Raw genomic sequence first — 16174 nt, 5'->3', positions numbered from 1 at the left:
GATAGAATGTATTCCGATTACGGTACGGAGCGCCAGAGGTATTCCTATCAGACAATGGCACTGAGTTCAAAAACAAGGCCATTAATCAATACCTCAGGGAACAAGGCGTGCGACATGAGTTGACGCCACCTTATCACCCCCAGGCGAACCCTGAAGAGAGGGTGAATCGCACCATCAATAATATGGTGCGTGCGCTCATCGAGAAGAACCATGGGATGAGCGATTAAGCGACATCACCTTCGGGTATAACACCGTACCCCATTCCTCGACAGGCGTGAGTCCGGCAATCTTGATGTACGGGACTCAGCCGAGGAAACACTCAGCAGCGAGACGCGAGCAGGACGCAGCCGCAGATGAAGAGTTGCAGCGACGCGCGATCGATGCATGGCAAGATTGCATGTGGGATTTATCCCAGCTGCGCGAGCAAGCGTCGCAGAGGGCGCAGGACGCGCAAGATCACCAGAAGAGCTACTATCACGCCAAGCGTAAATCGGCCTCATACAATGTGGGAGACTTGGTGATGAAGCGAAATCACGTGTTGTCTTCTGGAGCGGAGCAACGCTCCGCGAAGCTAGCGCCACCGTATATTGGGCCGTATAAAATCGTGGAAATACGCGGTACCAATACATACCGGCTTGTCGATGAGGTGGATCTTGCGCCAGCTGCGCAACTGAAACCGTTCTACGCGTCAGCGACGGACAAGGAGTTGCAGAAGAGCGAAGAAGATGGCGCCGCTCAACCGCCGAGGGATGCGAGCGTAGACGCGGACCGTCCGAAGCGAACCAAAAAACCGCGTGCGATCGTATCAAACCCTGCGGCCAAGAAGAGAGGCCGGCCAGACAAGAAGGTGTATACGGCTAGGCGTGCCAGACCTACGCCTGAGACCGCTAATGCTGGGGTCGACACCGAGAAGAAGAGACCTGGTCGTCCGAAGGGTTCGCGCAACCGCGGGCATGCCACGACGACTACTAACCCGTCGACATCACCGCGAAAAACGCGTGCGCAAAGAGCTGCGGACCTAAGCTAGACGATTTATATGGTTAGGTATGAGTCCCGAGGAGCTCCAAGCAGCCTTCGAGCGAGTGATGGCCGCCCTAACCAGGGAAGAAGAGCGGCCTCACGTGGTCATCTGGGGGGTAGGAGAAGGCGAGGATCTCTGGAGTGCCTTCCCTCCCGATGACGAGGTGGAGGCGTACGTCGCCCCCGTCGAGGAAGAAGAAGACGAGGGGGCGTTGGCGGTACGACGCCCGGATCCACCTGCGCCGGTTGCTGGAGAGGGCGATAAGACCGCGACGGGTCTGCGCCGACCGCGTGCGCCGCAACCGGCGCCATCCAACGTCGGTCGTCCAATGTCGGCTCGCTTGGAACGCGAGCCCGTCCATCGCGAGGACAACCCCGCGGGGACGCGAGCGCCGCCGGCCGTCTCGAAGGCAAGGGGAGAGCCCTCGAGAGAAGAGGCAGCCGCAGCGGCGTGGGGCCAGCAGAGGGCCCAGCTGGTGGAGGCGCTCGAAGCGGCCATCGACGTGCGCCAGATGGAAGGCGACGCGTACCGACTATATACACGGTCGGTGCGCAAATACGGCGACGCCTACTTCCGGTGTGCCGGCAATTGGGCGCACCTCCTTGAAGAAGGGCGAGAGGCGTTCTACGACGCGGAAGAGGTGCAACGCAAAGTCGCCGAGTGCCGCAAGCGGGAAGAACGCAAACGCGAAGATCGCGAGCGCCAGCTAGCCGAAGAGCGGCGTCGGCGAGAAGAAGCGGAGCGCGAAGTTGCCCGGGCCGAGGCAGCCCTAGCCGAAGCCAGAGCCCGCGCCCGACAATTCCAGGCGCCAGGGCGGACCAGCGCGCCGGACATGGAACGGCGTCCACGCGCAAAAAGCACGGTGCGCGCTACGACACCAGGGGCGGCAGACAGGACCTCTCAGAAGTCCTGTTATGTCTGCGGACACCCCAACGTATCGCGGAGCAATAAGTGCCCAAACGTTAGGCTGCACAAGGCCAAATAAAGCCTAACGCATAGACGCAAAATAACGTGTTTTTCTTTTATCACCCCAACATTCCCCAGATCCTTGGCCGATACACGACAACACGTTTCGTCGCGGACGTATTGAGGTAGAATCGACATCTGGTCGATAGATCGATTCTAGGGGGGGGGGGGGGTTGTAACGTGTTGAGCACCGCGGCTAACACGAAGCGGTATGAGTACCGCTGCGCCGCGACGAGAGTACGTAGAGTCGCGCGCGCGATAGAAAAACACGTGCGAAATTCGAAGGCGCGAGAGGGACGGAATCAGCGAGTGCGCGGGCTAGTCCAGCGAGGAGGACAGATAGCTTTCGGCTCCCGAATTATAAACACGCGGCTTCGCTCGTATCGCGAAAGTGCGTACATCGGTGTTTCGCGGTACGTGTGGCGTTGAGAAAGGTGTGTGTGTGTGTGTGTGTGTGTGTGTGTTAGACCGATCCAGGTCCAGCGCTAGACCCCGACAATTGGCGACGGCGTCATCGAGAAGACCAGCAGAAGGTTAGTGTGGATGCGCGCAGTGCGCGAGAGAGAGAGAGAGATTGTGCGCGAGGATACCACCTCCGTGGTGCGATACGCGCGACCTTCGCGGCGAAACACGCGTCGAGCGCAAATACTCCGGCTTCGCGACGAGTCGCAAAGTTGTTGCAACTCGTGCATTATTATTATTGTGTCTCTCGACGTATTGTAAATTCACGTTTATCTCGCGAACCTAAATATAACCTTAGTCTTTTTATTTTACATTCGATAAATGAGCCATGGAACAGTAAAATTGCACTTTCACCGAAGTAAAATATTTCTTATTCTATATACAATTGAAAATATGTTTATAATTCTAAATTACAATTCTGATTTATAAAAATTGATATAATTTAAAATAGTTGTAATAATCAGTAGAGTTCCCCCTTAATCATAATACAACTTTAGGTTTGTGGTATATTATGTTTGAAAATATATTATTATAAACTTACCTTTCTTTGATTAATCACATTTCTATTTCAAATGGTTATCAATATATTTCCCCAATGGAATACTAATAAGCACAGTACAAAAATTATACTAGCTCAACCTTTCAAGTTTTTGTGGTCATAATTATAATATCACTTTTTTAATTTTCCTTAGAGCTATAAACATTTATACCCAACATCAACCGAGTGATGTAATGAGCCAGGTGACCCTGCTAGTATTTATTAATGAACTTTCAAGCTCAGAATCGGGAAGGGGGGAAATTAAAGAAAAATCTTAAATCAATTTTCAATTTTATTTAATTTGCTGAAGAAGCATTTTTTCAACAAAATACTACGGTAATTAGACAGATCTAATTCAAATCTTTAAAATAGAGTACTCACATATAAGCATCAAACTACCGCACACCTCAATTGTAAAAATATATTATTGCAAGTACTAAAAATATTCCAAAATTAATGTAAACAAAATACAAATGTAACAAAACATACCAAATCTGGTGGACCTGTCAATGTGTAAGTTTTTCCGCTTCCTGTTTGTCCATAGCAAATAATTGAAGTAGTATATCCTTTTATAGCATATTTTATAAGTCTTTTTATACCAGAATACTGTAATATATCCTCTTGAGTCGCTGTAGGTTCGAAAACAGCATCAAATGAATACTCCTTGCAGTATTTTGTTGTATTACCTATAGTATGACTATCCTGAAAAATTGTAAAGTACGCAAATCATTTAATAAACTCTAACTTGTAATACTGCGAGTAAACTACACTAAAGTTAGCTAGTAATACAGCCTATCTCACACGCAGCTGTGAAGTACTCCCTATCGAAAATAATGACATCATACAGTGACGTCATTAAATGACGTTATAAAATGACATTATTTTCTGTAAGAAATTGGAACGAAAAATGACGTTATTTTTTTTATTTTTAAATAAAACGGTTAAAGGCTTCATGCTACAAATATATCATAGCATATACGACTATATTATTTCAACTCATCCTGCTGCGACCGCTCAGTACCTTATGCACCCAAAATTCATTAATTAAAATTAAATGATCTCATATTGATTTTATCTATTCATTCTAAGTTTGTAATTAATTGTCGATTCTGATTAATGAACAATTTTTAAAATAAGGATTGCACGCCGTATCTTCAAACCAGCAGTCTCTTTACTTGTCATTAAATTTATATAAAGACAAACTATAGAATAATCTCGCATGGTACCCCTGGTGGGACATAAGGTCACTCGAAACTGAGCGAATAGCAGGTCAAGGTAAAAGCGAAGTCGAATTTCCTTTTGTTTAGAATCGGGCTCGTAATACTGTACGTGATAGAACACACGTGATACCTCACGCGCCTTCGGTTACCTTACCAGTAAATAAAGCGCGGTCAGCCGTGTTATTATACACATTCTTAAGGTCACTGTTGTTAGCAGTTAGTTTGGTTTAGTCAAATACATTTTTTTCGTATCCGGACATTTCACCACGCGACATTTCACCTACAGACATTTCACCTAAAGACATTTCACCACATGCGACATTTCGCCACAGTGACATTTCACCACAGCGACATTTCGCCACAGCGACATTTCGCCACAGTGACATTTCGCCACATGCGACACTTCGCCACATGCAACACTTCGCCACAAATTTCAGATTTATGTTTTTTAGGCCGTTTAGTGTATGTCAGTGCTGCTGTTGGGGTTTTAGGTGGAAGGGTGCCAATTATGATGCGTTGCTCTAGACCCCGGTCGACCAACACGGTACTAGAACCAACGCGGCTGCAGTGCTACTTCGGTACTACACCGAGTCGCTGCTATTGAGGTTTTAGGTTATTTTTATATACCTTGAGAGTTCAATTATAAACCCAAGGTCAGCCCGAGTTGACCCGGTGGGTTTTGGGTGTGGAAGAGCGCGAAGCGCCCGACACACCCATAACCCATGAGGGTCAACCATCACGGTACTAGAATCAACGCGGCAACAGAGCCACTGCGGCACCACCCCGAGTCGGTGCTGTTGGGGTTTTAGGTTATTTTTATATATATTGAGAGTTCAATAAAAACCAAGGTCAGCCCGAGTTGACCCGGTGGGTAGAACCAACGCGGCAACAGAGCCACAGCGGTACCACCCCGTTTAATTTTAGTTATTTTATAATTTTCTTATTTTCACTTCCAGAAACAAATTAAAAAAACTACTATTATAAAATGAAAATAACACATAAAAAGTGATAAAAATAAAAAAAATAATAAAAATGGAACCATTGCCGACACGTCCACGTCGTGGTTCTGGATCTCAATCGAGCTCGGCAGAATTAAATAAAAAAAAAACATCAATAAAAAGATTCACAAGCATAAATTTATCATTTGTGGCGAAGTTTCGCATGTGGCGAAATGTCACTGGTGAAATGTCTTGTGGCGAAATGTCGCATGTGGCGAAATGTCACTGTGGCAAAGTGTCGTATGTGGTGAAATGTCCTTAGGCGAAGTGTCGGTAACCCATTTTTTTTTCTTCTTTTCTCTCGCTTGTCTTCAACCCAATCTACCGCTCGTAAGCCGCTGGGTCCGAAAACGGAAAGAAATGGATAAAAATAAGAAGAGTACTGGAACAGTCCCAAAGAGAGACCGCGTTTCGAACACAAACTCTTCGACGCTAAGCAATAGTGAAGACGGTCTAGAGACTCGGGTCGACCTTTTTGGGGATAATGACGCGCATTGTCCTAGCGCGGTTCCGCTTAATGTTGATTTAGCTGCTGGCGGTGCCAGTGAAAATATTTTAGAACAAGCCAATGCGCAAGGAACAGGTAAAGCCGCAACCGTCCAGGAAGCCCATGTAGTTTTTCAACAAGAAGCTACGCAGCTTTTCCAGTCAATGTATAACCGGGAATGCGCATTAAAACGCAGAACGGAAGTTCTCGGTTCGCGAGTAAATGATATTGATGAACTATGTCAGAAACTAATTAGATGGGACACGCGTCTGACGGATGAAATAAATCAACGGGGTGAGACGAAACAAAATTCGCAAGATATTCGTTATCTTTCACAACGTTGTGCAGATCTCACGAACGCGCACAATACGGCCTGGCAAGAGGCTCAGACCATACAACAGAGACTTCTCGCACACAATGAAAGGTTCGCGGATGCAGTCGGGGGCAAAATCGCGCACTAGAAGAAAAAAACTTATTGATTCTAAGACTAGGTCCCTTGGTAATGCCGGGAATGATCGAATAGGCTTTCACGTAAAAATTTGTCTCCCTACTTACTCTGGTGCTCCCTTCGAGCAACCAATACGGTTTATAAATAGTTTTAATAATTATATTGACGCAGTTAGTCCGTCCGACTCGGCCGTTTGGTTTCTTATTGAGCAAGCCCTTCGTGGTATTGCCTCAGACTGGTGGGAATATGTGCGGGATAGAGTCAACGATTTTGGAACGCCGCAACTCAAGCAAAAATTAAGCGAGAGCTTGAATTTGGGTCGTATCGTGCTGCGAATAATCTTTCACGCAGCGAGTATGTGCTGCGTTTACATAATATGGTACGCGCATTAAATAATCCCCCAACGGAAGCTGCAGCCGTAGAGTGCATCTCTCGTCATTTTGACAAAGCCGTTCAATTAGCTGTCGTTTCTCGCGAAATAACTTCTATCAATTAAGTCAATCTACTCGATACATTAGACCAAGCTAGTGCCCTAAATTCAAATCACGCACAATTTAAAAAAGTTGACTTTCCCTATAAAGACCGAGGCGGAGCGTTAGCCTCGCAGGATAACTTGAGAAATCGGGAAGTTTTTCGATCGTCCACGCCTAGGAATTTTGACGCCAAGGCGGATTCTACCTCCGACCCAGCCGAATGTCAATCGCAATCCTCGCCCCTACCTGCTACGGGATAATAATCATTCTAATAATTCGCGGGATCGGACAGCTAATGAGATATCTCTCGACACAGTCCCAGAGGATGAAAACGATTCGGAAAACTAAAGGCCGTTGTGGCATGTATCTCTGATACGTTGCCTTCGACAGGTACACCGTATGCCACAACGGAACTCGTTCTAACTGTAAAATTACTTTTCAAAAATGATTACAATCAAAAACAGGTAGATATTAAAAATGTTCATTATGTTGAAGGAATTAAGCAAAATATATTGAGTTTATCTAAAGTCACAGAAAATTGGACAGTAGAGCTAAAAATGATAATGCCAAAATATACAATAAATCTAAAGAGTTGATAGCAGTTGCAAATAAAAAACCGCTGCCAATTCATTGGCACGTAGCTTCCTCCAACTAAATTTATAGTTCCAATAGATCAAATATTATTTAAATATACAATGCTTTTTTAAATATTTACAATCGATTATTTTGCTGAAGGAGCAATTAAAAAATAATACAAAATATTGTGGATCTGAATAAGTTGGAATTGAGTACGTGGCAACTACAAAAGAAAAGTTTATGACGAGGAACGTTGTTAACTCGTCATAACCTCTCCAGCATACAATCATTGTATTATTTAATGTAAATCAGTTACATGTTACAGGTGAGCAGCGGCAGAGTAACGAGAGGGGGTACACCGCGACGGTGAGTGGGGGGAGAGAGAGCGAGAGCTTCGTGAGCGAGACTTAGAACGCGCACGACAGATCCGTTCAGGCTAGCTAATCGAGCATATCGCACATTCGCTAGATCGCGCTATCCGGAGATTAATCTTTTGTTTATCGATTCGAGTGTGTGTATGACCGGTGTATTTTATCACGAGATCATGGCTATCTTCGAGGCCTCTTTGGGCGACATCGCCTTGATTACGTTCTATCCGCGACTACGCCGACTCGCCTGCGAAGGAGACGTTCTGGGCTCGAGCATTCCCGAGAACGAGCGGGAAATACGAACCGTAAGTATCAGTTCTCTACTTCTCTCTCTCACTAGCTCTCTCCCGATCTTTGAATACGCCGCCCATCTGGGTCTCGTACACCCGCGTGTGTGCTCGTGTACTTTATTTTTAGTGCAGACAATATATTTATTTATTTATTTATTATTACCAGAAGAAATTTACAAGGTATGTATTTCATACCTGGAAACCTGCAGAGGTAAATAAAATTACCTGTTCGCAGTCTGGTTACAAAGGAAAAGAAAGATATAAACAAAACTTAAAATTAAAACTTAAAACTAAGATATATACATTTGGCATAGCTTCTAATAACAAATTTGTGTATTGCATACAGAAACAATTTTTTTCTTTTATTATTTTTCTAACAGTTGTATCGTATCCAGTCTTTTATGATTTTCTTTTGAGGGTATTTATTTATATTTAATACTTTTAGTCGATTAGGAAGCTCATTATATACATTAATTGCTTTCATATAGCTGTTCTTATTGCTGATTCTCTTATTTGTTTTTGGTATAATAATACTTCTATTCCTAGTAACACTATCTGATGCTAAGAATTTTTCTTTGAGATCATAGTAGTGTAGTTTAAGAGCTTCGAAAGCAAACAGTTGACCTATATTTAATGGATTGTCAAAAAGTTATTTTTATTGATGATTTTTAAAATTTTGTTTTGTAATTTTTGAACTTGGTCTCGGCTATTCCTATATGCACCGCCCCAAGCAATGATGCCATAAGTTATAATACTATGAAAAAATGCGTAGTAAATCATTCTGAGAGTCTCTATGGGCATTGATTTAGAGATTTTATAAAAAATATAGACTAGGTATTTATTTTTCCTCCTCAATGTACACATAGACTACAACCTTTGGATGTCAGTTTTATGAAGCCACTAAGTCACTACTATAGTGAAGAAGTAGCTGCTTTTCAAAGCAAAGGTTGTATATCGACAATGAAGAATATTTTTAGTATATTTGGTAATGCTTTTATGAGAGCTGCTAAAGTAGAAACAGCATACAGTGGGTTTAAAAAATTTTATTTATTTATTTATTTATTCATCCAGAGTAATAAATACATGTTATAGTTAACTCCAAGATATACTTGGTATATCTGGGTTAATTGACATACTATAAAGGTAGACACAGCTACCTGTACACAGGTCTGGTATATACTTAATAAAAAGATCTTACAAAACTAACTTACAAACTAACAAAATAAAAATTTTACTAAGATTGCACTCTTTTTTTTTGTTTAGTTTACAATATATGAGTACTGATCCATTTCTTTACCTTTTTTTATTATAATTTTTCGAGATATCTAGATGTTTTAGATTTGGATTAGATTTAGGTAGACAATTAAATACTTGTATCACTCTAATGTGATTATTCTTATCACTAACATCTTTAGAGCATTTTGGCGGTTTAATAAGTTTGTTTATAGTTATACTATTTGATGTCATATGCTGATTCTTCAGTTCATTATAGTGATAGATAACACATTCATAAGCGAAAATTTGTTTAAAGTTTAATGGATTATTTTCATCAAATTAATTTTTGTTTATAATTTTTAATATTCTATTCTGAGATCTTTGTAGTAATTCTAGGTTGTTTTTGTACGCATCACCCCATGCAATGTTTCCATAGGTTATTATGCTGTGAAAAAATGCATAGTATATAATTTTAAGAATATCGGTTTGCATGTACTTTGACAATTTATATAATATATATATTAAATATTTAGTTTTCTTTATTATATATTCAATATGATTATCCCATTTCAAATTGAAATCAAAATTAATACCCAGATACTTATGCTGTTAAACTCTGTTCAGTTCATTACCCTGTATAAATATTTTTATATCATTCTTTTTTGGAACACTATCACAGTAATTACCGAATGTCATATATACAGTTCTACTTATATTAAGAGATAATTTATTAAGCAACAACCAAGTAGATATATCCGCTAGGTACATATTCATTTTATTTTCGACTTTGGTCCAAGTATCATCAGTTGTATAAATAGCTGTATCATCAGCATATGAGATTGTACTTTCAGTCCTATTTACAAGCAGGTCATTGACATATATTATAAATAAAAGTGGACCAAGAATTGTCCCTTGTGGCACTCCCGTAATTGTCTCATAACGTCTGTCCGCTGTTCCTATTTTAACTTTTTGTTTTCTATTACATAAGTAACTAGCTATTATTTTATGCGCTTTACCCCTTATACCGTAGTTATACAATTTGTCTAGTAAAATAGCATGATTGACCGTATCAAAAGCTTTAACCAGATCTAGAAAGGTAATTGCTATTGGTTTGCTTTTGTCTAGTTTACTGTAAATTACGTTCGTGATATAACTTAGAGAATCTTTGGCCCCTATATTTTTTCTAAAACCATATTGATTTTTGGCTAGTAGATTAAATTTGTCAAAGAAGGATTGGAATCTGTTATATATTATATTTTCTAATATTTTTGCTAAATTAGATATTAACCATATAGGTCTATAGTTAGTTATCTCCATTTTGCTACCAGATTTGAAAATGGGAACTACCTCCGCTGATTTCAAGGCATCCGGCCATATTGATTTATTTATTTATTATTACCAGAAGAAATTTACAAGGTATGTATTTCATACCTGGAAACCTGCAGAGGTAAATAAAATTACCTGTTCGCAGTCTGGTTACAAAGGAAAAGAAAGATATAAACAAAACTTAAAATTAAAACTTAAAACTAAGATATATACATTTGGCATAGCTTCTAATAACAAATTTGTGTATTGCATACAGAAACAATTTTTTTCTTTTATTATTTTTCTAACAGTTGTATCGTATCCAGTCTTTTATGATTTTCTTTTGAGGGTATTTATTTATATTTAATACTTTTAGTCGATTAGGAAGCTCATTATATACATTAATTGCTTTCATATAGCTGTTCTTATTGCTGATTCTCTTATTTGTTTTTGGTATAATAATACTTCTATTCCTAGTAACACTATCTGATGCTAAGAATTTTTCTTTGAGATCATAGTAGTGTATTTTAATAGCTTCGAAAGCAAACAGTTGTCTTATATTTAATGGATTGTCTTGTAACATAAAGTTATTTTTATTGATGATTTTTAAAATTTTGTTTTGTAATTTTTGAACTTGGTCTCGGCTATTCCTATATGCACCGCCCCAAGCAATGATGCCATAAGTTATAATACTATGAAAAAATGCGTAGTAAATCATTCTGAGAGTCTCTATGGGCATTGATTTAGAGATTTTATAAAAAATATAGACTAGGTATTTAGTTTTTCCAACTATATGTTGCATGTGGTTATCCCACTTTAGATTACTATCAAAGACAACTCCTAAATATTTAAAGTTCTCCACCCTAGTTATACTTTTATCAAGAATTTTAACATTTATCTGAGCTGGTACGCTTTCAATATTACTTCCAAAAGTCATGCACACTGTTTTTCCTACATTTAAGGACAACTTGTTTACTGCCAGCCACTCGGCAATTACACTTAAGAAATTGTTCATGTTTACTTGAGCTTCTATCCAGTCTTTACCTGTAGCTATAATAGCAGTATCATCTGCATAAGAAATTATGGACTCGGGGGGAATCTCCTTTAAGACATCATTAATATACAGAATAAATAGTAGCGGTCCTAATATCGTTCCTTGCGGGACTCCTGTGTTAACTAAAGTTCTATCACTTTCATTACCGTCTATTTTGACTACTTGATATCTATCATTTAGATAGCTGGAAAGGAGATCCAACGCTTGACCCCTGATTCCAATACGATATAATTTTGCCAGTAGTATACTGTGGTCAACAGTATCAAAAGCCTTCGCCAGGTCAAGAAAGGTTATTATCGTAGGCTTACTCTTATCGATATTATTATAGAATACATTGGTTAGGTAGTTCAGAGCATCCTTCGTACCAATCCCTCTCATAAAACCAAATTGTTGCTTAGAAATTATATTACTCTTTTCTACAAAATCATTTATTCTATTATACATAATTCGCTCAAGAATTTTTGCAACATTAGATATAAGAGAGATAGGTCGATAATTCGTGATCTTATGTTTTTCGCCTGATTTATAAATCGGCACTACTTCAGCACTCTTTAGAGCATCAGGCCATACCGCTTTTTCAATAAACTTATTGAAAATATGGGTCAGAGGACCTGCTATATGATTACATAGCAATTTTAAAGTCTTGGCATTTATCTTATCAAATCCCCCATTTTTCAGTTTTAGCGTATTGATTATACTTATTATTTCAGCCATACTGGTTGGCTTTAAGAAAATCGACATAGGATTCATGTCAGGTAGCCGAAGTTCTGCGTTGACAGGTTTCACGATATTTGCACTTAATTTTCTCCCAATTTCGCAGAAGAAAGTATTGATGTTTTGAGCTATTTCGACTTTGTCTGTAATTTTCCTATCATTAACCTTTATATAATTTATGGTATCATTAGATTTTTTAACTTTACCGATTTTTGTATTTATTATTTCCCATAGCTTTTTTGGGTTGTTGTAATTATTCTGCACTAGATTCAATTCATATTTCATTTTGGCATCGGTAATTACCTTATCCAAGATTTTAGAGTAGGTTTTATACTGTATTTTAAGCTGTTTATTCTGCACATCTAGTTGCCACAAATTATACAAAAATTCTTTGGTTTCACATGATCTTATTATTGCGTCGGTAATCCAGTTTTTTCTACAATTTTGTCTATTAGCATTTTTTGTTGTTTTTGACAATTCTACGCATTGCTTGATTTCATTTAACAATTTTTCTACAGCCAAGTTTGGATCAGGTATCGAACTAATTTCATCCCAGTTTCTTGAATTAGCGTTATTTATTATTTTTTTGTAGTTTAAGAAAACATACGGTTCTTTAGTTACTGTCTTTAGCTTATTTACAGCTATGATAATCGGGTAATGATCCGTTAGATCATGCTTAAGCTTGTATGTGGCTGTGTTAATGTTATGAGATTTAATGAAAATGTTGTCGATACATGATCCTTTAGCTCTACCGATAGCTGGCTTTGTAATACCAACAAAACTCTGAATAAATCCCTTATCAAGGAAGTTACATAGAAAATCTTGGCTATAAAGATCACAGTCTAGCAGGTCAATATTAAAATCACCTATGACTAAGTGATTCTTTTATACATACATTTTTGATATACATTTTTTTTATAAATTAAGTACTTAAAAGATCTAGTATAAATTCTGTTTTTGGTATCCCATGTGACCTATACATGGCTGATATTTCAAGACCGCTTTTATCATTTAAGGTTATTCTAGTATTTATTATTTTAATTCTCCCTGCTTCAATGACTTTGGTATTTTGGACTAGATTGCTATTGATAAAAACAAAGACTTCATCATTCCTGTTTATCCTACTTTCATTATAATAAGTTTTATATTCATAATCTGAACCATTCAGTTGATAGAAATTATAATTAACTTGCTCAAAAGCTTCTGAACATATCACAATCGCTGGTTTGATAGCTAAACTTTCTATTAAAATTTTCAGCTTATCAAAATTTGCATTCATACTACGAATGTTTACATGCATGATAAAGTCCTTCTTATTGTTTATAGCTTTGTTAAAATTTTCAATATTACCGCATGTCCGTTCTTTTTGCATCGATTCATTTTGAAACCTATCCAAATAATCAAAAATATCCATTTTTACCTATTTCTTGATCTTGTTTTTATCACTCTTGTTGGCTGGTGACAATGCAGAGGATTGCGGTTTTAGATGGTTCAGTGGAATTTGTTGATCACGTCTTGTGATTGGTCTTCTGTTGTGTTCAGTTTCTGGCTTTGTTTTGTTGCGTGGAGTGTCATTTTCCTGTTGTTCACTATCTACGACATTATTAGCCTCTGTGGATACTTTACGCCTGTTTGCCAATTCTATGCTGTGATAGATCGATTCAGTTTCAGGTAGAGTAGGTTTTATCGGGTAATCAATAGAGTCAATATATCTGTCAATTTTCTTTTTCAAGATGCTGCACAAGTTAGAGTCATAAGTATGATGTTTTGTGTCTAACTTTGACTTGTATTTTGTGTTACTATAATGTCAGTTAATGCACTTAGCATAATCTTTATCACAATTACACGTATTATGCTTCCCGGAACATTTCAAACACAGAAACTCATTTTGGCATTTCCTGGCACTGTGTCCAAATCTACCGCACTTGAAACATGGGCAAACGTTAACCAAATCATAGGCTTTGCATTGCTGATATCCAACAAAAACTTTGTTATTATTTTCTCTTATATGCTTGTAGATGTCAGCTGGGACTTCCATTATGACCGTACTCAAGCTATCATAATTATTCTTATACATGTGTAGGACTTGTCCTCCCTTTTCAAAATAACTGAAGTTCCTTTCGTTTATGTCCTTTTCAATATCCTTGATGTCCATATTTGCGTGATTATCTATACCTACTATCTTAATTTTCGGGTTGTTGAGTTCATTTTTCATGACATCACATTTGTCCTCTAGTTTTTCCTTTAGTACTGTCTCTGTCAATACCGCACTATTCTCATTAAGACAGCTTATAATGACTTCTTCATTTTTATTTACGTAGATGTTCTTTGTTTGGATGTTTTTTTCAGCTGTTAGACATTCAATAACTGACTTCATAACATCTATATTACTGTTGTTGTTTTTTCTTACGGATATTTTAGGAATTTTTTTATGGATTGGTCTAGAGTACTTCATGGCATCTGAGTATGTAAGGACATTGTTGTCAGTTTTACTTCTGGTGTTTTGTAATTTTTCCTTTAGGAGGTGATTTTTCTCAGTTAATTCACTAACTAATCTCCTTAACAGCATGTTTTCCGTTTTCAGCAGTTCAAGATCACTTTCATCTATGGAATCAGTTTCTTGCAAGTCTTGAGTCTTGTTACTAGTTTCTGCCAGAAGGTCATTCCTCACATCTTCTGATTTTTTTAGTTTAATCTGTGCAATTAAAAGTGATACCGACTCACTCAGGACATCCTCATCAATTTTTGAGGTTATGTTCCGATCACTGTGTTCAGAGCATACTATAAGGTTATTACCAATGAATTTAAAGTTTTCATTCTTGTTCTTAAGGCAGCTAAGGTGATATGCCTCATCACAAATCACGCACACTGCTGTTGTTGCAGGTTTTTGTTTGCAACATGCAAAATTACTGCGACACTTGTCAGGAGGCTTGTTTCGGCCCGGCGCCATTTTGGCATGTGAGGACGTATGTGTTTTTTCAGCTTGTAATGCTTATCAAAATTTTCGAGAGAAAAGAAAGAAACCTTCCTTCCTTTGTCAATTTTCAAAACTCCCGCTCTAGCAGATTCCTGAAACACGCACCAAAATTACCATGGCCGATCAGTCATAGGTACCAACGTTTTTCCAGAGTCGATGGTGTTGCACTCTGGTGGGGAAAATTGGTACTAGACGCGCAGCGACGGTGACAACTGATCTCGCGCTCTTTAGAGAGAGATAGAGCTATATGTTTCTAACCTCAAAACATTTCTGAAGAAGACCTCGGTTCGGTGGAATTTGGAGCTGATGATCACAGAAACGTGATTTTCCTTTTTTCCTTTTTAGCGATGTTGAACACTGATGTTATGTCCTCCTGATGGAACAGCCATAAGTATCTTCGCCGTCAGCAGTCGTTCAGTGGTTGAGATGAGGTTATGTTATCGCCAGCTTGCGAAAAAAATCCTCCAGGCTCGTAAAACACACGAGAAGCCGTGATTTTTTTTTTTAGCGCTAGCGTGCGAGCCGGTTAGAGGATCCTTCTCGCTGCGAATAATCACATAGACAGCCATATGTGATATATTCATTTTCTCTTAAATCTAACGATTGAGTTCGGAGTCACTCATTTCTGCGGACCCGCTTCCCGTCCCCCATAAACTACGTTCCCTGCCGCCTTCGCGGGCACGCGTATCGATTCACGATACACGTGCATGTAAGCTGCAGCTAGCCACACCCGATCTTGGCCGGTTCACTGCGAACCTCGAGAACATCCCGACTTCGTCTCGATTATTGCGAGGTGATTCACGCGACAGCAGTTGCATTACACGCAGCTAACGTCTGCGCGATTGCTACCGAAAACTTCATCCCGTTATAAGTTTTATTTATATTTCAATTGTATTATTAATATTTTACAATATGTCAATGTTTGTGATTAATATGTTGCGTCAAATATCTCTTAGACGTAAATTTTCGGTCACAAATGGTATAAACTGAACCACAAGTAGCAACGTGCCGTTTCATTGATCCACGCCTTATATATTTTTTACACTTTTCGCACCTCATCTT

At 39.2% G+C, this 16174-nt stretch overlaps 1 protein-coding gene across 1 annotated transcript; it reads left to right on the top strand.

The window, feature by feature from the left end:
* Nucleotides 1-292: 292 nt before the first annotated feature.
* Nucleotides 293-1027, top strand: LOC116418317. Its single transcript, XM_031933386.1, has one exon. The coding sequence runs from the start codon at nt 293-295 to the stop codon at nt 1025-1027; it is 735 nt and encodes a 244-aa protein (XP_031789246.1).
* The last annotated feature ends 15147 nt before the right edge of the window (nt 1028-16174 follow it).

The sequence above is a fragment of the Nasonia vitripennis genome, unplaced genomic scaffold (genome assembly GCF_009193385.2).
Source record: "Nasonia vitripennis strain AsymCx unplaced genomic scaffold, Nvit_psr_1.1 unplaced0174, whole genome shotgun sequence".
Classification (NCBI taxonomy): Eukaryota; Metazoa; Arthropoda; class Insecta; order Hymenoptera; family Pteromalidae; genus Nasonia; species Nasonia vitripennis.
Note: the sequence above shows the minus strand (reverse complement) of the source record. Positions and strands in the feature narration are given on the sequence as shown.